We start from the raw sequence: 24,033 nt of genomic DNA, 5'->3' as shown, positions 1-24,033 counted from the left end.
TTCGCGAGACCACCGGGACTGATACAGCTGCCCAGGTAAACAAATTTGTCTACCACCTCAATCGGTTCATCCGCAAGTATGAGGTTAGGGTTCGAGCCCACCCAGTCTTGCAGTAGCACTTTACACTTTTCAGGTGTGAAGCGTATACCAAACCGCGAGGCAGCATTATTTAGCTTATTTACTATTGTTTGCATCCTTTATTAATTCACCCTTTCTCAGTGGAAGGCAGTATCGCTTCTTCCATAAATGTGAAGATTCTTGTCGCCTGAGACAACATGTCTACTGTTCATAGACCGTCTCACATTAGGACTGTTCGTAGTTGGAGGGCCTCATTGTTGCTTTTCTGGCTACTCTCCACTGGCCTTTCGGGTATGGTCAAGCCCTGAGAGGTGAACTTCCGGTCAGTGTAATACACTCATTTTCAGATCACTTTGATTTTAATGGGAGACCTAACTGATCTTCCCCTTCGTGAGATCCTTTAGCTGACCTGGTCGACAACACTAAAATAACTTGCAATAGAGTTTGTTTCGCAGCTTGTGTACCACTTGGTGTTCAATTAATGGGTGCTCGGGGATTACACCTATCTGATGAGCCCCAAGCAGGCGAAATGGTAATAGGTTTTCGAAGAATTTTCAGCTATACTGTGGATAATGTATTGTGCATTGTGGCCAGTTTGAAAATCGTTTTGTCAGGGCCGGGTGAGAAATTGATGCTTTGTAAGGAATGGAAACTTAGTGCCTATCCAATCTCAAAAATCTGAGAAGCTCGCTCAGGACAAAGTGGACGCATTACATACACCAGCATGCGAACGCATCTTCCATGAAGGAGTGACTTGTGTGTGTGTAACCGATAGATTGATCAAATGTGCCAACTCTGACTGTCAGAGCCCTATTTCAAGTGGGAGTGGATGACTGGTAAACACGTGGATCTCGACATCTTAGAGAAGTGGTCGACAAGGGTAGCCCGTGTGACTTGGATGAGTCAAACAGTCTCGTCTTTCAAAGCCGAGTCGACGCAAGTTAGCACGCGGAAAGTCTATTGATTGTTTTGTCAGTGATTGCTTTGCCATCACTGAGCCGTTTGGCTTGGCAGCCTGGCTGGAATTGAACGGGAGCTCGATTTATCCTAGCTGAATTATTTAATCTTCAGTTGGACATTTTGCTCATACTGTACCTTATATTCTATTCCACTGTGACTTTTGGAACACTTGCGTGGATAGTTACCAGAATCGGAAGCATTTAGTACGTCAGTAATACTTCACCGGCTATTTATCTGAGAAACTAAGCAAGGTTGCGAATTAACTGCCACTTCGGTTTCTTCTCGTTTCCGGTTGTATACCTCTGGTGTTCCGGAGGCCACTGCAGCTGGCGATGCTGAGGCGAGTATTGATTTAGATAGTCGGGCGAAAGGTTGTCTGTCTGACTGGCTAATCGTCGATAATTGCATCTGCACCATCGGTTCAACGAAGTTTGTACAAGCATCCTGGAAAAAATCCTTTAGCTGTAGCACTCTTTCGGCGCCTAACTGCCATGCCAACGGGAGAAGGCACGAGGGCTGGGATACTGCCAGGTTGTCCAAGCCTCGACAAGATCAATCGTCCTGGACCACGAACCTTCCGTTCTGTATGCTGGCGCCTTAATCACTGAGGTATCTCGAGAATCCTGAAAACGAGCTGATGATCGTCGCCAGTCCATTCTGCCTGCTTACTCCCGGATGATCTAAGACAGTTTTTATGACGCTCTGAGCACTTAATTGCAGCAGACTGAAAACTTAGAAATAATCGTAGTAGTAGTTAGACTACACTGCTGGGACTCATTTGAGTGACTGAAAGAGACTCGGTACGAACGGACAATAACTAGAAGTTGTTACAGCTGTATGCTGACCACAGGCCGTTTCCGTTTCCGAAACAATCGAACTTACTTGACCACCGGATGTCCTCTACGTATGAACCAGCGTAATACGCAAATTGACCACCCCGCTATCCACTACCGGTAATGCGGATCCATCCATTGTCTGCTTGTTTTTGAACACCGTTGGTTCGGATCACGCGCCTTTCTGTACGCTTCTCCGGCTCATGTGACATTCGCACGCCTCATCTAGCAGCTAGAAATCTCACGAATCTCAACATAAAACAGAGGTGCCAAAATGACCCACAATGCCTTCCAGATAATCCATATATGGGGTTAAATTCCCACTAGAATGTCATTCACACAACCGTGCGATATCCTAGACGTTCTGCTTTCAGAACACTGCAATCAGTTCCATTAAAAGCACTGATCTGCTGGAATCCTGTAGACGTATTCCGGCTTGCCGCTGATGCAGTGCCTACTGGTGTTCTGTCAGCCGTCAAGCAAAGATGCGTGCTCATGCTTATCCAAAGGTCCAACAAAGGTAGAACCAGCAGAATTGAAAAAATGGGCGAAGCAAAAAAAACAATGACATCCGAAAATTATTCCAGCCTATCCTGGAGACAGGCTCTAAGAATCTACCATGAGTAAAAATTTCACTGGCGAAAATGGTGTACTCGTTTCTGCTAAAGACTGTCGGACCGCACAAACCGAGCAATAATACAGCTGGTCATCTGCTGTTTTCGGTTAATAGCAGACCCCGCATATGGCGAGCATATTCAAATGACTCCAGCGCTATGGAAAGTATCATCGAGCTTCTGGCACTGACAAGCTGCCGCCAACTTTGTCTAAAGTATCGGCATTTCTTCGGGAGGAAAGGACTGTCCCAGTCAATTGGGATCAACCGAACTTTTCAAGTGTCACTGGTAATGAATGTGGCAACCACTTTGGTATCAACTTAAACCTTATTGTAACAAATTCTGGTGTTAATTGTCTTCTGTCTCCCTGTACCCTTGCCCGCGGATAGCCAGCAGGATTCCGACCAGGTATTTCGACCAGATATTCACACCCCAACAATTAATATGGTAGCGATAGTTCTACGGGCGACTAACAAAACTGGTGTTTCTTGACTCCAAGAGTTCGTTCGATTCTGCCGACTCATCTAAACACGTTTGTGCAACAGCGTTTGCACCAAGAGTTGCAAATATTATATATTCCATGTATTTACATATTTCTGAGGGTTTGGAAGGGAGCTTCCCACATGTGCTAGTGTCCGCCGTCTCCATTTCTGTTCAACTCTGGTATTAGTGAAATGGTAAGCCGGAAGCTAATAGGTCTCAAACCCCGGTTTTCTAATCGCCACGGGCGAAAACTCTTAGGATCCAGAGTGCTTGGACGACATTGTTGTTGTCGTCAAAATGGAGGAAGGGGCATAACGTTTCTAGAAATGCTGATTGGTATGTGCTCAGCACCCGCAAAGCAAAACTTCATGCTACAGGGCGTACAGAATTGCAGTTCATGGAGATCTAATCGGGATTATGCGGCCGGAAGCCGATGATGTGACCGACGGGATTGGTCAGAATCAGATTCACCGATTTCCACTATTGGTGCTAAAAAGTTGCGGTGTCCTATGGTACACGGTTGGAGGATATGGCCTTTGCGATCGGAGGATCTGGAGGCGCCCTAGAGTTTTCGATAATTAGTGTCTTGGAACCATTACAGGTATTATTAGGTTTCCACGGATTCGCAGTGCGCAATGACATGACTTTCAAAACTGGTTTTCAGTGACGCGGCAGGAAAGTCAGCCCTACATGCAGTGTCATAAACGCATAATGGCTTGGTCGTGTGCTACGGAAATCGGGTTATCATCCATCCAGAGGGATACCCTTTTCTAAAACAACAAAAGATATAATCAAGTCAACAGGTGCAACCTACCTTTGGGATGAAGCCCACGTTACTCTCAAGCAAAGCATCTGGTTCGAAATCCTGATCGTAAGTTTGCGATGATAAACAGCTCCAATATAGCTCGACGGGATGACCAAGCCTTTGTACTACAGAAAGATCCAGTGTCCATCATGGGAATCAAGTTCCCGAAATCTTATGGACTGCCCACCTAAGATACGACTTGTAAAGTTAATGCTGGCTGGACTGGATCCATTTCTTTATGTTCGTAATATTTCCAGGTTGATTGTTTCGTCAAGGTTCGAAAACCAAGCTAATTCCCCAGAAGGGATGCTAATTTCTTTTGAGAATTCTTTGACTGGTTACACTCAGCGAAGATCGCACTCATGTAATTCCACATGGTTTGACCAGCTAAGACAACATATCAATTCAGAAGCGGTAAAGTATGTACTCTGTCAAGAGCCCCGATAGTTTGAAGCCGTCTCTAAATCCGTGTGATGACAGAACTGAGGGGTTCAGAAATTTTTCAGCTTCGTAGTCAGACTGCAGAGCTGCCTCTCTGTAAGTGTATGTTTGACACATTTCTACAGATAATTATGCTCCCTAATTAGTTGAATACCTGATCGCTTACTCTAAATAAAATGTTGAAATTCTAAATGAATCCTGTAAGTTATTGCATGCTAACGACCATCGAAAGACAGTGGATAACTGAACTAACAGAACGTTTGGATTTCGTCATGCAGCGCTGCCTTTCCGAAGTGAATACCAATCCATTTCGCAGCTGTGCGTGGTAGGTAACAAAGGGTACGTTGTTTCGGTTTATAGCGATATGGTATTCGATGGCGAGACACGGCGCCGCGTTTCTGTACTTGGCTCTTTAGTCGTTCTTTCACCGCAGTGAGTGGTACCTTACTCCCTCCTCGAGACACCCCCGCAAGAAGAGGCGTCATGCAGACAGTTTCGATATCATCAATGTTTTCCATTGCGATCCGCTAGTAGCCGACCACCGCAGGACAGCTTTCTCACTCCATAAGTGGCTTATGTATTCCCGCAGAAAGAACATCACAATGAAAAAAGCTCCGGTCATTAATTGAGTTGGCCGTCACCTTAAGCAGTCTACATGACAAGCACAACTGAAGCATTATGCCTTAACTAAGCCACTAATTAAACATACAGCATTTGTATGCTTCGCATCTTCAGTAACTGATAAGGGAACAAAGCCCAAGTACAATATGTAATCACGCATGATATCTCAGTGATTATCGAAATCCTAAATCGCTTTTTTGCCGGCTCGAACCCTCTCATCAGCAATAGAAGGTGGCGTGCATTGCTAATCGTTTTTCACGGAGCGTTCTCACTGATAACATCCGATGTACGATGGGGGCTGGTTTACATAATCCACGTTGTATTGAAGAGAATGTTGGTAGTTCAGGCAGCATAGATGCGTATTGCAACACTGCACTCATCGCACGACCAGTGACCCATCGCTACGCTCCCTAAGGACGCACTGATTATGTCACCTCGACTGCAATCAAATTGCCCAGCTCAGTGAACAGACTAATGACCACTCCAGTTAGTGTCACTTCATTCGGATGCCGCTTCTGAATGGAACAACTGCTACTGAAAACTTGTTACGTAGTTGTAGCCTCTGTTCACGTACCAATGTTGTGCCGAGAAACAGCTGTTACCGAGCGCCAATCAGCTGATTAATGGCGGAATACTAGCAGTTTTGTGGCATGACTAATGACCACTCCAGTTAGTGTCACTTCATTCGGATGCCGCTTCTGAATGGAACAACTGCTACTGAAAACTTGTTACGTAGTTGTAGCCTCTGTTCACGTACCAATGTTGTGCCGAGAAACAGCTGTTACCGAGCGCCAATCAGCTGATTAATGGCGGAATACTAGCAGTTTTGTGGCATGCTTGTTTGTGGTACTGTGGCCATGTAGTCTTGCTGTCAAACATCCAGAGTAACGATAACGTCACTGATAAAATATCTGGTGTATTGCAACAGCGGGGGGAATAATGTTCGTTGTGGAACCATTCTACTATAATTTAGAGCACGTCCGCCACCTAATTTTACAGATAAGTGGTGTATGCCTCAAGAAGGTAGCAACTAGTTAAAAAAAATATGCGGTCAGTCAGTGTAAAGTGAAACGACCTGGACGTAGTCGCAACGCAGCACTCATTGTCACATTTGGGACATTCACACTTGATTACTTTGACGTGTCAACTCACTGGGGTGGGGGCGCTTCAAATGAGGTTGAAGTCCATCAATGAGTTAGTAATAAAACACATCTGTGGAACTCCTCCAACCCATCAAATCAAGATTTTGGCACCCACACTAGCCAACAAGAGCCGTTAATTGACACTCAACACTGATCTAGTGTTAAGAGGACTTACTGATTGGTTCCCCGTCTGTCTTATAACCTGGCCAATTTGGTGACCTGTTCTCTTGGCCTGATGAAGCTTTTGTGTCAAAAGCGAAACGTTGCCCAAATAAAAACTACCGATTGTTCACCAAGCTCTTCTGAAAACACATCTTTGTTTCAAACTGCATGAAGCGTTTGAAATTTATTCACGGACAGACTTGATAAATCCCCTCTACTCATATGGATTTGATCCGTCTCAAATTCCTTTTCACTGCGGAGAAATCTCAACATTTTGTTTTCTCAAGCGGACTCACCATCGTGGAATGTAGTGAACAGGATGGCTTCTCGCATTGTCTGAAATGTTGTACAGGGATCTACACAGGATATTCACTTGTGCCCGCGCGGCAGGTCACTATCATCCTACACGTAAGCTGAGCTCAATTAATGAATCTTTTTACGCTGAAGTAAGACCAGGCGCTTACACGTATCTCGAACAGGTTAGCACGATCCATATCCCACACGGCTCAATCGTTCTTGTGTGGGTGTTTATACCGTACTCAGAAGTGATGCTGCGTCAAGTCCCTTTGAGACCACACACCGAAATCTGTAACGGTATGGTTCAGTGGAGCTTCCCCAAATAAGCAAATTGTGAAAGGACATTCTGAGGGTTTGTTTGGTGTTTCTGAAGTGTTTCCACCATTTTTCTACGCAACACACTTTCCATCTACGCTAGAAATTCGATGTGCGGAAACTCGAAAATGCACCAAAAGCAGTAGAATAAAACACCTATACCCAGAATGACATATTTCAACTCGAATAGGAATCAGCGGATAAAAATCGTGTGCTTTCGCTCTTTGTCGAGTTGGCTACCAAGCCGAAAAACTTTGTCATTTCAAACGGGTCATTGTCATCATTTTCTGAAAACTTGGAAAAACTCGATGGATTTATTGCTGGGCAACGTTCCGCTTTTGACACAAAAGCTTTGTCATGTCAATCGGCTAGGGGGTTTTGTTTGTTAGGGTGGGTCACCAAGTGTTGAGACTGATGGGGAGCCTACATGAGTTTGGGTCCAGCTCGGGGTTCTTGTTCTTCTGTTTCGCTTCACGTGAAGATTCCTCTTTAACATCGTTTGCACCTTTTGTCCGTCTCTGTGGATGAGCTAGTGCTGCGATAGTTGTGCGAGGGAGGGGGGTTCGCCGAACTTTTGCCGAGTTGGGATCTCTACCCCCTTTTCGCTAATGATTCTACGTGCGTTGACAACCACACACAGTCCCGTGGCAACTCAGCTTATATAAGACCGCTCTGCATACGATTGCCATTTTCGCCTCCTCGATTCTATTCATGCTGTGATGCTTGTTAATCTTCACCGCCTCGGCCGTCAGCCACTATGCTGTGAATCGCAGTCCCCATCTTAAAACGTATACATTCTCTAAATCTGTCGTTTGTCCCGTATCTAACACGTACCGCCATTGCTGTCTTTGACCAGCGTTTCGTATTCTTCCGCACTGCTTGGTGGTTTGTTTATACTTCTCTATGCTCTCCAGTTTTAGTGTACAGTTCCCTGTTCGTTTGCCCCATGTAAACCTTAGCGCAATCGTTGCATTTAATTTTACACACAATCTCTAGTCTTTCCAACCGAGAAGAGATCCTTTAAGTGCACGCAAATTAAGTGTGGCGTTTTTCCACTCTGCAACGCTATTCGAATGTCGGCTATATCTTCAGATAACCTCCGATGCCTTATATGGAAAAAATTGACGTACCATCTTCTAATGATAGTAGAAAGGGGATCCTAACTTAAACCAAATTGCCACATACATGTACACGGACGAACTTGAGATTGACCATTCCTTGAGGTGTAGATAGGACATACGTGCGTGTGTATCTCTGTGTTCATTGTATGTCTTCAGTACTGAGGGGGCAACTCGGGTGCCACTAAGGAGCGCGTGGTGTTGCACACGCGAGAAAGTTTCCATCTATCAGAGCAGCCTGATTTCACATCGACAAACAATAATATTACCATTGAGACACCTTGAAACTGTTTGCCGAAATTGTGTACCATTCTTTTCTGAGAAGGTGGCTCCAGTACACTTTGAAATTACTTTCAGGACATCTTTAAAATAACCTCAGTGCTGCCTAGGGTGACTTTGAGACGTTTGTGCCGCTTTCAGATTTGATTTGACTCCAGGAAAACACTCGTTGACCAGTAGTAGAGCTGGCGAACTACAGAATGTGAGGGTTATGCAATAATGCTTTAGCAAACATTGCCAACAGCCTATGGAACCGTGAATTGGCCTGAACATCGTCGTCATCGCAGTGGCACATCTCACAATCACCACAGCCGTCACATTTGCATGGCATTTTATTGATATTATACGATCTAGCTAAAGCGCCCAAATATTGGTAGCTTGGTTGGGTTAATTGGCTGTTGACCATCTGTCCGCCTATCTTTGCAGTTGACTTGCGCGCGTTTCGTCGCCATCTGGAGAGACATCGTCGGTGCCTGGTTGATGATGCTGACGACGTGCGCACTGACGAGGTCTGGTCGCGTGGTGATAAAACGTTTGCTAGCCAATTTCTAAGCTCGGTGGACAGACCGAGAGATGGTCAGTGTATGACCTGGCAATTAAGTATGAAAACGCTAACCAGTAGACTTATTCGGGTCGGCAATCGTTAACTCCTCGAATGGAGACCACGGGACTCAACTCATCAATAAGCGCATTCACTGGTACTCGTGTATCGCCTTCAGTGCGTAGCTGCTCAGTTCCCGAACTAACCATCGCTTCCAAGGCTTTTCTGCATGTCCCACACTCTCCCACCTTTCGGTGATCGAAATTGTAATAGCTTTAAACAGCGTGCCTATGGTACACAGTTTATAGCTGACAAATTGAATTGACTAATCGATTGGTATTGGCTCGTCAGCACTAAATAATATAATATAATAGCTCCTGTATAAGACGGTTCGGTTGTCCATAACCTCAGAATTCCACTTCAAGTGGGATGAGTTGTCTGCTTGAACAACTGAACGTCTACTATCAGCACTAAAAAAGGCGTACGGTGCTCCGGAGATCCGGGTCCTAAACCTGACCCAGGAGGTCACCACTACCTTCAGTTAAATAAGACGAAACCTGTTGAGTCCAAATCCCACCACGTACATCAGTTCACAGGTAACTGCAGAGAAAGTCACACAGGCAGAACCGATATGCGCCTCAATACAATAAGAAGCAATCGTGTTCCTCACCGTGTCCAGAACCTAATAAGGAATAATACCTGGTCGTAAGCTACCGCAGTCAGCGATTCTCAGATTTGTTTGGTCGCAGATCACCAAGTTGATTTGACCTCATCGTCTACTATCTCGCTCAGCCACCCGAACTCACGTGTTCTCACATTCCCTGCAATCAATGGTTTCGAACCTTCGCAACATATCCGAAACTTGATAAAACTTTGATGTTGCCCATAACTTACAATTTAAAATTTTTCTAGTGACCGATGACTCACATCCTGGTCAAGACTACATAAACTTCTCTTGTTGGATGGTTATAGGGTACTGGCAAATCGATACCAAATGCGTACACCAACCAGTCTCAGTCTTCCGGCTGTGATGTAAAACCTTCTGAAAAGACATGACTGCTTTAAATATCGCAATTTTCCAACCAAGTGGTCTCACTCCTAGCATTGGAAAGAATGTTATGAAACCCGTACTGTTATTGGATTGCGCTTACAACGCAGTCAGGAGTGACTTTTCTTCATTTCTTATTCGGACTGTATTGTTTTGGCCAGCAAAACGTTTTTGCGATGTACTCGTAGTGCGAGGAAGATTGAGAACCCCTGACCTGTTGGTTATGTCCATCCTTTTCTTAGGTCATCCGATCGGATGACTTTGATTACTACTGGCCGTCGCTAGAGTGCTTATATGCACCGCTTAGCTTCGTTTGGCACGATCAACTTCTACGTACCTTCCGTAATTGATTTCTTATGGTCCACCACTCCTAATCGACAGCTGTTGAGAAACTGGTGATAATAATTGCATCATCTCTTTACGCGTTGCATTCATGTTCCTCAACTTGCTTTCTCTCTCTGCTGTTTGTCATTTTCATCCAGCTGTCCCTGTGTCAAGAACGAAGTGTAGAACTGCGAAAATTGCCGGAAGAACCTTTGGGCGTAACTGTAGCCGGTGGAAGGCATTCTCAGCGTGGAGACACACCTGTGTACGTCACAAATATCAGTCCAGATTGTGTGCTGGGACGAAACCAGTTGGTGAGTGTCGAATCCCACCTTACCTGTTTGTTTGATCTGCTTCGCTGGTTTGTCTGATTCCTCTGTCACCGTTTGAACTCGCACGGCCGGATAACAAAAGTTCAGTCAGTTGAAACATTTTTCAATTCAGCGATCATTGAGACCATCCGTTTTGGGACCTCACACATTTTCCCTGGATTTTTGGTGAAGAAATGTTGAACCAGTGGACACGATCATATTGGTGAAACAGTAATGTGGCTGTCACTTCACGACTGTTGAGAGCACTTTCCGAGTGACAGCCAAGCATACAGAATAGGACCGATTATATGTATAGACGTGGTACAAAACTCATAAGGTTGCTGAAGACTCTTTAACAGTCCACGACTGGTTTCACCCTTCTTGGACGATACATTTAGCTGGGTTCCAAGTGAATCTTCCGTCAAAACCAAATTGATATGCAACGGAGTGTATTTATCGAGGACGGATTACAGTTGCTTGATCTGGGTACCTGATATGCGGTTAAACTCGCCAATAAGGCGCACTTATCAGGAGAGCCAAAAATGCCTTTCCTCCTGCGAATTTGTGTCCAAACACTCAATAGGAAGCATTCTATTTATCCTAAGCATATCTGACGTTACAGCGCAATTATACAAAAATCGTGATGCCTGAGAGATACTGAGGCGGTGCAAGCGTGTTCGATATGTACCCGGTGCACCATCATCATAATGCGTTTTTCAGTATACACATAAACCAGCAATTTTTTCTCAGTCGCGTATGGGCACATGAGTAGGGATGGATGAAAGATGGATACAAGGTGATGGTCCACTATACCTTTGAGACTGCTTTTCGGGACTGTGTTCGCCAGTATATCTCTGATTCATGTCGTGATTTTGACAGTGTTGTTGGTCATCACTGACAGCAATACAATGCAATACATACCGCCGCTTGATTGCCATACTATTTTCAAGAAAAAGGCCTAGGTAATGAGTGAAAAGAAAAGGGGAAGTTTGAAATCTAGTGCAAGTAAAGCCTCTGTCCTTACGGAGGGGAATAGAGAATAAACTGCCTAGACCGTAGAACAGCATTTAAATAAACGTCTCAGCATCTCGTGGGATTAAGCCATCATCGGTGGAATTGACCCAGTGTTCTTCGTGAACCTCACCCGACACAAGCTTAGCATACAGTGGTAGGCGAACTTTAGCTGGGCAATCCAACTAGGAAATGACAACAAATGCACCACTGGGATCAGTTGGGTACCGTGTGCTGCAGGATTTGCAGCCACGTGCGAAGGTCCCACAGCACCTTTGTTTTGCATTGTTTTGGAACAGAAAACAGTGCTTTCTTTGTGGATGGTGGTAGTAGATGGTAGTGTCTTTCCATCCACAACCTGATATTTTTACTTGCCGCATTGACGATTGTGATTCGTCATCAATTATCTACCTACCAATACGTTGTGTACACTCTACAGCTAGATAAATCTCGCTACGAGGCAGGGACACAAATGATCAAGCGTTCGGATCCCTTTAAAGTCCTCAAATCGTACCTTGAATTGAGACTGTTGTTGCAGTTGTCGTTTATATATGATGGAATTCGTTCGGCACGCCATAAATGCCCAAACCCGGCAATTCGTCGGGCCAAATTAAGTTCGGGACCGGTGGGGACATTTCGAGATTCAAACAGTGCTACTTTTCGGTCTGATATCCACTGCTTGAGCGAGCGCCGTCCAACAGGCAAAACTCCAAGAACTGTGCAAAGATATGTCGATCTCATTCCATCATGAAACCACATCTGACGCAGCTGGAAGAGACTAAAAGATGATTCTGATAAATTCGTCTAACTTCCAGATCTGCCGGCCTCTCAATTGTGAAGCAATTTGTCCACGCCGTACACAGTCTTCGAAAACGAAGAATGAAGCAACTCTGGACAAGCGCGTGTTCTGAGTCCAAAAATGTTTTCGAAACTAAACAGCAATCAGTTACTGATCCGTGCCATCGGTAACTGATGGTGATGCGATCAATTTGAGTCTGTAACCGGCACGCTGTTGAAGAACACTATACGGCCAGACCACTTCTGCTATTTCGGAAGTTAGTACTGCGTAAAAACAGCCTGCGGTCAGCACACAGGTGAAGCAATCGTTCACGATCGTCTGTGCGTACCGAGTCCAGTTCGTGTTGACCACCTGATCGAGTCTCAAATGCGCTAAGCCTCTCCACTGGCACATTCAGATTTTCTGTAACCACCACGATATTTGAGCTTTTAACTCGTCATAACGGCGCATTCAAGGCGTCTGAAAACTTATCGTTGATGATGTCAAGATTACAGTCGGTTAGGGCGTAATCAGACAACAAACTGACAGGAGTCAACACCCCCCTTGTGAGACTCCACGGACGCTGCCAGACGAACCACATAGAGGCGACTACCAGCGGGTATCCGCCCCGTGACTTCGGGCGATACCAACCCATACACAGCCACCTGCAGCGGCCTCCGGATCGTCAAAGGTGCACGGCCAGAAGCAAGTGGAGTTAGATTAACCACTGTGGTGGTATTTTGAATATTCGCTTCTGATACACGGCACATTATCAGTGTCAAGCGAGTTCATTGTGAGAGCGAGAGCAGTTTGCTGTCCTCCTGCTTCAGAGTGCGACATTGAAAGCAACCAGAGAGACTTGGCATCGAGGCTTGAACATTGACTTCGAGCTGTCATAGAATATCAGCACCCGATAACGCGCAGATGTTGCTTACAAAACCGATGCAGAACGAACGGAGTTATCAGTCCAACTGCTGGGGTGGTGATAGTGGGGAAGAAAAAGTATGTAGAAGGGGAAGAAGGGAGGCATCAGCAGTAGCCTGTTTTCGCTTACCTGTCCTGCTGCATGCAGTGAGTAAGACTGATGGCACCATGCGACAGCCGATGTGGCATAAACTTATTTGTATGTGTGCAATTCGTGATTGTACATGGGTTGGGATACTATCAGGCCCTCAGATGCAGACAGGAGAACGATTAGGGTCCTCAACCAAAGACTTTGGCTCAAAAGCCTTACCGTAAGGCGTTTGGTGGGAAATGCAGATGAATTATCATTTTTATGGGATGAGTCGTCACACATGCTCTAACCCCGAACCTGGAAGGCCAGGAGACTGTGTTGGTTATACCTCCATCCATTAACCAACCTCGTACGAGAAACTGCGGGTGTCGCACGGACATCCTCAGCTTCACAGGTCACGGAGGTACCCAAAGCGTCATACCATGGGGATGTGCAGTCATTTGGTGACGCTAGGCAGGTTGTGTTCCTCAAGGAGGATTCGGTCTTTGGAGGCATTATGCGCCCAAACTACACTATATATACGACCAAAACATAGAACAATTGTTATAGTTTGGTCGAAGTCACCCATCCAGCGTTAACGTCTATCGAATGACCGATGTTTATGAATATAAGTCACCACTGGGTCTGCGTGTTCTGACCTTTTTGGCCACTGACGTGTGTGTATACTGGTCTCCATCTACACTTCCGCACCGGCAAAACAACTATCCTTCGGACATTGTTTACGGGTTGACCGAAATCAGTGTTTAACTCACTTCCCTAGACCGTAGAATTTGGGACCGATTGTGTTGCACTCAGTGTCGGACTGGTGCATATTTGATGCTCCAATAGTAGATTGCTTTTTCTCGCCTTCTGATCGTCCTAAGGTCAACAGAGAATATGCTTAACAAAGGCTGCATAGTAATGATTCTGTGTACAAGTGTCTAGATTAAGCCGTAGGAAATGTATAGTCTGATGCCCTTGTCACCCCCACTTATTGCCAAGACTAACCAACAAGCATTTACCAGTTTCTGCTTCACGATTTCAACATCATATTTCAGCACACACCAAGCATTCTACAAAACTTCAACTGTGGTGAGTGAACCAACTTGCGGTTGCCTAAGTCCAGTTACCCATCCCTCAAACCCACTTCTTACAAGGTAGTCTCTTGGACGCAATTATTGCTGCTAAACACATCCGAGTGCTGAGACGTCCCCCGGAACGACATTTGAAACTATTCATATTCAATCACTCTAGTCTAGAGACGAATAAACTGTCTCATGCAAAGCCTAATCGAGTTATTTTATTTATACCTTATCCAAATCCGGTTAAAGGACACATCTTTGGGCCAATGTTCAACCAATGCTAATCTCACTAGGCGTGTGAGCCACTCGGCCAGTTCGTTTTCGCTCAGATTGCTAACCTAGTGTGTTATGCCTTTTCCTACGCGCATGCCCGGCACATTCATCAATGAACTGTTATGATCTCCCGTTACACGACTGATAAAAACAAACTCGTACGGTTAATTGATGGATTGCAATGTTGATATGGTCTGGCGGGAGTAAAAACGTAGGACTTGTGTTTCGAACGCCCTCTGTTCTAGAAGTCTTCAACAGAGTGTAGAGCGCGAAAATCCTCTACATTCGCCGTTTTTTCTCTAATACTTCTCCATTTTCGCTCAGTCTGGACACTTCAAAGTCGGAGGCGGACGGAAAAACTGTTGTCAGATTCGGCACCAAATTATGAATACTTTATGATCAAAGTTGATTCGAGGATCAGAAATCTCGCATGAGCCACCGCGCGATATTGAAGATATGGTTAAAACATAACTGCTAGTAATTTTCTCCCAGTTAAAACAAAGGAGAGATCATGAAAGGATCGATAAGTGTCACCTTTGGTTTGGGTGATACTCACCATGTCATCGTCACCAGAGCCAGCCACACAACTACAGCGGTAAGCTCATGTCAGTTTCTGTAAATATAGCCGTACGGCGAAAAGAGGAATACGGTGGAAGAGGAGGAGAAAAACCACTACCAGCTTATTGCACACCCGGGATACCAACATTAGTAAGACACTTTTAGTGGTGAGGTTAGTTGGTCGTTGGCTTGTTCGCCGAGCTGGGTAGTGTGATTGGAAACGTTGCATCACCAATCGAGGTGACAATCATTAGTGCGTATTTGGGGAGTGTATTGGTGCGAAGCGGTGGGTTAGTGGTTGTGCTCAGCTCGGCGAACAAGCCAACGGCCATCTACGCTACCTGAGCTACCAACACTTTCCTTTGTAGAAAGCCGGTACCAGCTTATGGCACACCCGGGATACCAACGCCAGTAAGACATCCTTAGTGGAAACGGACAGCACAAAGAACAGTGTCGTCGGTTTGTGGTCATATCTTGATAAGTCTCCACGGTGAAGCTCTGTGCTGAAGGCGGATCGTACCAACAATACCCAAACTCTTTGTAATTGTTTTCATTCACTTTCTCCCACCCGAAATTGTCCACCTATCAGTTTAGGTTGCTCTAAATTAGTGTTGAAAGCAGCGCTTTTCTAGGCAAAAATTCGCTGTTGTTCAAATTCCCAACGCCAAACGACTCATCGTTATCAATCTTCGGAGGAGAGTATTGGTTAACTTAGGTAAAAGGCTGGGGGCTAACAAGTTATGACAATTCCAGAACAGTTCCTGACTACTCGCCGAACCAAATGACCAGTCCATCCACCAACCTGAAGAAGTTACCGTGCCAGCATCGACAGGACGAAGAAACTACTCCGACTCAACTCAAAACGAGTGCTTGATAGCGCAAGGGGTAAAGCGGCAAATCCCGTGGACAGATGAATATGGAGTTACGGGAAAGATGCAACCTGAAAGATCCGAATTGAGTAATACATGCACCATGGATATTCGAAATCACAGTCACCGCTACTGTGTGCTAGCGTAGAGTCACTTCAGATGACGAAGAGATAAAGATGTTATGACTACCTTCGTCGGTTTCTTTCTCTTTTACGTAGCTGGTGGCTGTGCCATTCGAATATGATAATACATTCATACTTGACAAAATCGCGGCTCTAGTTCAGGGACATTCAGTCATTTATTGATCATATGGCATCCAGGATCTCAAACAAGACCAAATGAGAGTGCGCTTATAGTTTGCCTCTAACTATTGAGCCTGTTTATCCCCCCAAAGCGTTGTCCACTGATGCCAACCTGATTTCGCTTCAAAAGAGCTTCGCACACCCGAGGCTTATCAAGCCCTTCAATTTCTTGCTTATCACCCAAATGTTCCATGCATTTTCAATCTTAGGAAGCGCATGATCTATCTCCCAAGATTGAGATGCTTAGACTGAAGAGCTGAACTATTCCGATCCGGCCGTTTCATAAAATGTTTGCGCGCTATCTGAAATAAAGTGCGGAAATCCATAGACGGCACAAATCTGCTCAGCTCAAACATCTAAGTCAGGCATCCGTACGGTTAAGTTCATCTTATATATACGAAGAACTGGAATGGTTATTGCACTCATCGACACAACGGATGTAGTGTGGATCTCTTTATTGGATTAACAAGGTCAAATTGCCACTGGGGAACTAGACCCCAGTAGTACTTATCCACACTAGAATATCATTTACCCATCTGGGTGAACTGATCGTCTGTCAATCGGTTTTACCATGGAATAACGGTACTCTGTGCAATATCACATATTTGCATTCACCAGGCACTACTTATCTGATTTCAGGTCAAACGTGGAGATGTTATTCTCGAAGTGAATGGCGTGGGTCTAGTGGGTCTCACTCACGGTGAAGCCGTTGACGTTCTCAGGCGAGCCAGCCATATGCAATCACGCGTTTTACTGAGGCTTATCGATGCACCGGAGACCAACAACAATCCTGGAAATTTTATGCCGTCTTGGACCTTTTGGCTGCAGCTCCCACCAATCTGCCAACTGACGCGCGTGATTCACCTACAGCGCGGCACGACTGCTCCTTCCAGTGGCAGCTCGTCCTCCTCCTCCTCTGGATTGGAACCACTCGGTTTTAGTATTCTGGGTGGGATCGAAGAAGGCAGTGGGTGCTCCGACGGGAAGCTTCCCACTTCAAAACATCAACAGCAATCAACATGGGAACGGCAGAAAATCAGCTATACTGACCTGTATCCTAGCCCGATTGTCATCAAGTCCATCGTTCCGGGACTCCTGGCCCATCGCGATGGTCGACTGAAGTAAGTGTGTTATGTGTGTCCCGTTTCTATCCGTCTCACAGGTATAACGGAGTGTGACTGCAATAACAAAGGCAGTCGGTACTTCCATACGTCCAACTGACGCTCCCGTTCAAAGAAGTATCCCCGTATGAAATGGCCAAAAACAACAGCCTGCAGGATTATGTTTTCTTGGTGAATACATTCAGTACTGTCCGGGTTTAAGCGATAACGGATAAACTGCCAAGACTTAGTTGCCGAGTTTGCTCACCGAACTGGGCTCACTGCCCTGTTTGTGAGTCAGCGGGCATTCCGGATTTGGATTCCAAGGCATTAAGCTCGATGCACGAACCTACTGATTAAAAAGTTCGTGATTCGAACTAACCCGGGCATTCCGACTACTCCCGTATAAGCTGGATTAAGCTGGCCGTATCTCTGCCTTCGTGCATCTTTTAGGTGATATGGTAGCTAGTCACCGAAAGAATGCTACACACGAACGGTATATTCCAAGGCGTTATGCGTCATCTGACGATATAAGCTCGAATATGCTAATGTCCCCGTTATCCTCTTCGGTTTTTATTCTACTTCTTTTCGTACCAGTGACACATTTAGAATTTTCAATCGTCTTCAGCGCGAGCCGTCCGCTCCCAATCATCTATTACTGCTTATGTTCCAATCAGTGGCAGACTCCAGAGGATAAAGCTAGTGCAGCTGGCATCCAAGTTACACCTGACGAACTGAACGTAGCTGGTAAACGGAATCTTAAAGAGCTACGCAAGACTTCGTGTCCGGTACCTTGTCCGTTGAATCGATGCTTCACTAAACCAAATAGCGGGATGTTTGACTCGTGATTTTACAGAATGCGTGGGACAAACTGGAACAACAGAACACACCTAAGCAGACATCTACCCACGCGAGGCAATCAAATACGCCCACGGTGTAAACACGCTGCAAAGACCAAGGGAATAAATTATTACGAAGCTGAAGGAATACAGTGCCCATAAATATGTTGAAATTTTCGGCAGCTCACGACCAGCTCTTCGGATAGACGCAGTCCTTGAGCTTCCGTTAACTTTATATTACACTCTTACTCACATACTCAGAAGTATATGACCTCACGCGAAATACGTTCATCTGCAGAATCCCTCGTTTTATAGTGTTCTTCGAATGGACTGACTGCACAAAGGTCGCCTCATGTTTCCATTGATGCAACAGAGATTCGCGCTGCATTGTCTTGACAGAACGCTACTCATATTTTCGGAAAACTCTTCAACAGCCCTTTCTTCGGGCTCATCAGGTAATCTCAGCACTCGAGTTTCCGGAAACTTATGTTCAACTTGAACCCAAGCTGCATGCAATTTGTGAAATACCCATGTGCAAGCCAATTCGTTTCAACGGAATCGCGCCAACCGGATGAACCGGTTGTTGGCTGTCGAAGCGTTTTAAGCTATCTTTGAGCAGTATTTCGTCGAAAAATGCAGTACTTGCTCTTATCCTGTCCCAAAAATGAAAGCTAGCAGGCACGCTAGGTACCAAGGTCAACTCATGGTGCAATTTGTGTAGGTTTTTACTTGCCTCCTGTTGATGACACCACGACAACTGTCATCATGTGATCTGTTTTGTTCTCTGAAATCAGGTGTGGTGACCTCATCCTGGCCGTGAACGACGTCTCCATGTTAAATGTGTCTCACGAGACTGCTGTGCGTGCGCTTAAGCGGCTACGCGGAGATGTTGCCTTGAGGATCATATCATGGCCCGGGACAATTGTGTGAAACGCTATCCTGAAGTTTGTGAACCTCACCAACACTTCACGCGTCACCTGTCTAAGCAACAGCGACGGCGTCTACTACGGCGAAGAAATACAAACTGTATGATTTATAACTTTTCTTATCATCACTGACTATCCATTCTATTGAGACCGTGTCGATCGACCGACCGAATTTTATCGTCTTCCAGCAACCAACCACGATTGTGCGCTTCAACCAAATACTTGTTCCCCAAATACAGAGCTTTCACTTGTACATTTGAACTTGTAAATTTGGAGCAGAAAATTAGTTATATTAATAAGAACAAATCACAGTGAGTGGGGGTGGTAGTGGTGGGGCAAATGACATAGGATTCATCTGGATCCGCTGGCCGTCGGCGTTGAAGCATTCCTTGCGTCCGTTCCAAGCTGAGAAATACGTCGCTGACCATCCAGAGCGACTAGTCTAGCGATGATCCACTTCATATTCAGTAACATTCCTTTAAGGGCCTTGGTCCAATTCTCCTCGCTGTTTCCACTCCATCTGTGAAGAAGACATATTTTCAGGAATGGTCAGGGTATGGCACCAATAAATCATGTGTGTAGAGATGGTAATAACGGTTATAATAACACCCGGTCAGTGTTTTGAGGCAATACCGAACCGATTTCGCCCAGCTTTGGTACGATCAGTCTTCGGAATTTCTGTGCCGAAAGTACACTATGGTGATCGGAGACCTGTTTTACTTGAACGCGAATTGTACGTGATTCGCGAATCCTTCATCTATGATCTGCTCAACTAAATGTGCTGCACAAGGGCTGCCTCATATGTTTCACTTAGTATGGTACTCAAACGAATCTGACGCGTCAAACTGTTTGTACGCCTTCTATCCTGATAAACATAAGAGGGTCAGTGACCATTGTAGGCTGTTCACACAGTCCACGATACGAAAGTTATTGGGTACTTGCGGTGTTTTTCAGGAAAACAGCAACCACTGCACCTTGGTAGCATAGCTGCTGTCTGCATATGGAGGCATACTAGCGACGAGTGGCTTATCCTGACCCAAAATCGCGTGAAAAACGAAAGACCGTTAGTCCACAACAAACGAGGGATGCACCGGGTGACATGCGGCTTTGCCACATCCTGCGCACTCCTGTATCAAGATACCGGGACTTGGAGCTAATGACCCGTAAGTGTGGTCTACTGTCCATTGTTGGCGAACCACCTGTTTTCATGCAGACAGCTCGCTGTCAAGAAACATTAGGTTCCCCTCTGAGCATCATTTCACACGGCCCTTCACGTACACGGTGATTGGGGGAGTTGAGAATGGTGGTGGCTCGAACACTGCAACCATCGACAACCTAAACAAATCATAACGACCATATTGTGTAATTGAGCGGGCAGATGGTATCAGAACCCCGGGATCGCTATCTCCTCGATGGCATGTGCAGTGAAGTACGTTGTGCTCACGCGAATCCGCCAGTCTAGCTTGTAGACAACAGCTACGAGTTGGAAAAGTGGAATTATCAACCTTCCTGGAGCTATGCGACTGTAGATGCAACCTGTGTCGTCCCAAACGTACAAATGTTCATACTCAATTCGTTTTGAAAGATCGATTCTATGCGGGACAGTTCAAACAAGAAAGTAAATAAGAAAGTAATAAGAAAGTAAATAAAATAAGTTTGGGGAGTGTTTGTGAAAAAAATTAGTCAGTTCCCCTTAAAGGAATCCTTGCACTATTTTGGTCGGTTCCGTGAGTCTTCTCTCCAGAGAGGAATCACCACCATAGCTAAGCACATCAGAACCAGGGATTGATACGTCCACGGTTTCTGGTCAGCTTATTAATAATTCATCACATGGAAATTCACTGTTTTTTTCGACATTAACTCAGTTTTCGAATTTCGCTGAGCTGTTTTTAATCCGACAAAAGTTGTCAAATTTGCGTACCTTGAGAGGCAATCTTGGTGCAACTTGACCTTTGAGCGTTTCCTCATGTGAATTAGTTGTTCTTATTGGAACTCACCAGTGGAAACAGCTGGAAATCATAATCTCGCATGGGAATTTCTCTCTAGGAGAAATCACCAGAAGAATAGGCGGCAAAACAAGGTTAAGGTCAACTTGACCTTTAAAATGTGAGACACTTACGTAACTGACGACCGCTCGAACAAAGACGCAGAACCTGACTGCTAAAGGCTAATGCAATTGGGGCCTTCGGCTATTTTCGGAGGCGCAGCCGGATTCGCACCGCTCGGAACCAAAGCTGGTGCAGAATCCAGGAAGGGGTGAGCGAAAAACAGCCCTTGCAACGGATAATGGTTTACCTTGTCAGCACGTTGATATATATATATATATATATATATATATATGGCTATTTGGGGAGAAAGATGATGGTTTGAGTGTCTACACCCCCAACGAAGTATCTGGATGGGTGAACACCACTAGCAAGAGAGGCAATTTGAGGAGAGACAGATAGTGGCGGACACGATGTAAACTCACTTGATCGAATACGTTCGCCTTTCCTCAGGGTCGTGTATTTTACCACCATCCTGGATTAAATAGGGCATCCTGCTTTGTGTCATTGTCTCGACGACTTTCTCCACTTGATGAAGGCACTTTAGGAAAATGCACATGGCATTATCAAACCTGAAAATAAAGGTGAAGAACAGTGACGATGAGAAATATCGGAGCAACACGACCTAAGTGCCTATCTCAGGTACTCAACCACCAGTAGTTCTATAACCAGGAAATCTGCGGTGCTCGCTTCACTCATGTGAACAGCCTTGAGGATACTTCAATTGTCGATTATGTTAGACAGCCAACCTTCGTCCCATTTATAAGGTTACGGGGGAGGGGTATCACTTCCTGGGTTGTCGAATTTGGCCATATGATCAGTTCATTTTAGCGGGCGCGTGGTTCTGAGATAGCCACACAGATTAAAAATAAAAGAATGACACCAACAGGATGTATAGCATGTTGCACTGAAGCATACCCACTGAAAAGAATGCAAAATAATGCCATTTGTGCGGAATTAGCCAAAAAATCGTTTCTCACTTATGGCGTCAGCAAGCAGCTCCAACCTTGCATAGTGGATAAATTGCTTTCGAACACTCCACATTACACCTCTTTACTAGCAACGTTTTGGGACTTCCACACTGCTAGCAAGATATGCGAGTACCTATCAACTGTAGTATAATATCAGCAGAGAGATACGCATCATTACCCTGGGTTGGTATGGGTCGAGTTGACAAAATATTGTCTTTGGCAAGTCATGCGAGTTAGGAATTCTCCGCCACCCGCGTTTCATCGCTCCTGAGGGCTTCCTATTTCTCGCAGTCTCGGCCGAACCAAGACATCGGCAACGCGGATTTGTTTGCAGTTACATGGAGCCAAATCTGGCTAGCGACTAAGCCGACGTCCCATAGGAACCCATAACAGTATTGCACAGTACACAAGTTCCACTGGCAAACAGTAAGAATGAAGGATATCAACCTCCCATGATTTTCTCAGCTATAACACATAATAGCCTTCACTCGAACTTCTGTCAAACAGTTTTGGCTTGGATTTTGTGTCGATCAATAAATTACGCTTCGTGTACAACTGCATTCCAGTGTTCAGATCACTCACGGACTTGATCGGCTGTATTGTGCATGCAATAAGAAGACACAAACATGACCCAGAGCCTGTCTGACATCAAACCACTTGTCCTGAAAAATGCGTCAAGCCAATACTTTGCTTTCTTTTCCGCGTGCACAAACTAACAGGTTAGACTGGCTCAGGTAAAGGGGCTGTTGCCTAAACAGGTGGTTTCCGATCGCTAAGCCATTTTGAATCGGTAAAAGGATAATTAATCTTAGCTGGACAGTAGCGAAAGGTGACCATAACTGGAAGAAAAACAATTGGTCGCATTGTTGTACCGTCGATGATGACAAAGTTCACAAGCCAGTAAGCTGAGTAAACCCAAAAATTTTCTGGCTGTTATATCTCCGTCCCGTTGAGCACATAAAACACCTATCAGGTGCCAGCGGTCGAGCCCCGACACTGCTGATCTGAGTATCCAACTGTACACGCATGTATGGATATCCAAGGTAAGCTGGCACACTGTGCGACTGACCCTTGACTCTAATCCCTCTGCCTGAGGATTCGTCACTCGAGCAGTCCAGTCAACTCATGACCCCGTGAGATGAATTGTGCGATGGGAAGCGCTTTATCCCGTCCACACTACTGACCAACCATCCGTGGCGCAGCTGCGTACTGCTGAGCTACTAACGCGGAGATCGCAGGTCCAAATCTCCCTAGAGGTCCGTCACACACTGCTGATAATCCATAAGAAGGACAAAACACCCGTACAATGCTTCTCGGCTTTTCAGCACAGACCAACTTCGCTTGTGTGATGAAATTTCTATTTGAAATTCCTCCCTGCTACCAGCAAACCTTGGGGATATTTTCGGTGGTCAACCACGGCTCATCGTAAAGCACCAAATTTAAACAGTCACGTTCTGCTGATGAGAAAGAAAAGCGTTCAGCTGTAGCATCCTTCCGGTGCCTAGCTGCCATGCCACCCGAAGGAAGCACGAGGGCTGGGATAATGCCAGGTTGCCCAAGCCTAGACATCGGAAGTCGAGAGGCGGAGGTCGGATTCGAACCACGGACCTTTCGGTCAGTAAATTCGCGCTCTAACCACTTGGGCCATCTCACCCCTTGTTGATGAGAAAAATGCTAGTGTGTCAGTGTTTTACCTAGAAATGACGAAAGGCAAACAATAAACCATTCCAATGGCTTACAGATCCCGGCGGTCAGCGAGTTCCTTCTGTATCCTCTGGCACAATTATTTTCGCTGGACACGTTGCCCCGTTTCATGTGGTCGAAGACTATACTGTGACTAGGTTTTGTCGTTCCAGCTATTCACTTTTGATTAGTTCCCAATCATCCACTGTTAGGCAGGAATCCACGCGGAT

The 24,033-nt window shown here is 45.5% G+C and overlaps 2 protein-coding genes across 2 annotated transcripts in view; one reads left to right on the top strand and one right to left on the bottom strand.

The window, feature by feature from the left end:
• T265_07415 (hypothetical protein) overlaps positions 1-19,628 on the top strand; it is a gene marked incomplete at both ends in the record, with an annotated part of 44,563 nt that extends 24,935 nt beyond the window's left edge. Inside the window, 3 exons of the mRNA XM_009172933.1 lie at positions 10,220-10,375; positions 16,879-17,360; positions 18,973-19,628. Of these exons, the coding sequence (XP_009171197.1) occupies positions 10,220-10,375; positions 16,879-17,360; positions 18,973-19,108 (774 nt within the window). The remainder of the gene's footprint in view (positions 1-10,219; positions 10,376-16,878; positions 17,361-18,972) is intronic.
• T265_14286 (hypothetical protein) lies at positions 19,457-21,721 on the bottom strand (the record flags this gene model as incomplete). Its single annotated transcript, XM_009172963.1, has 2 exons — positions 19,457-19,624; positions 21,575-21,721. Coding segments are annotated over 2 exons (300 nt in total), but the record flags the coding sequence as incomplete, so codon positions are not given.
• Between the last annotated feature and the right edge of the window lie 2,312 nt (positions 21,722-24,033).

Source organism: Opisthorchis viverrini (genome assembly GCF_000715545.1).
Source record: "Opisthorchis viverrini unplaced genomic scaffold opera_v5_173, whole genome shotgun sequence".
Classification (NCBI taxonomy): domain Eukaryota; kingdom Metazoa; phylum Platyhelminthes; class Trematoda; order Opisthorchiida; family Opisthorchiidae; genus Opisthorchis; species Opisthorchis viverrini.
The sequence above is the reverse complement of the archived record's forward strand: the minus strand, read 5'-3'. Positions and strand labels throughout refer to the sequence as shown.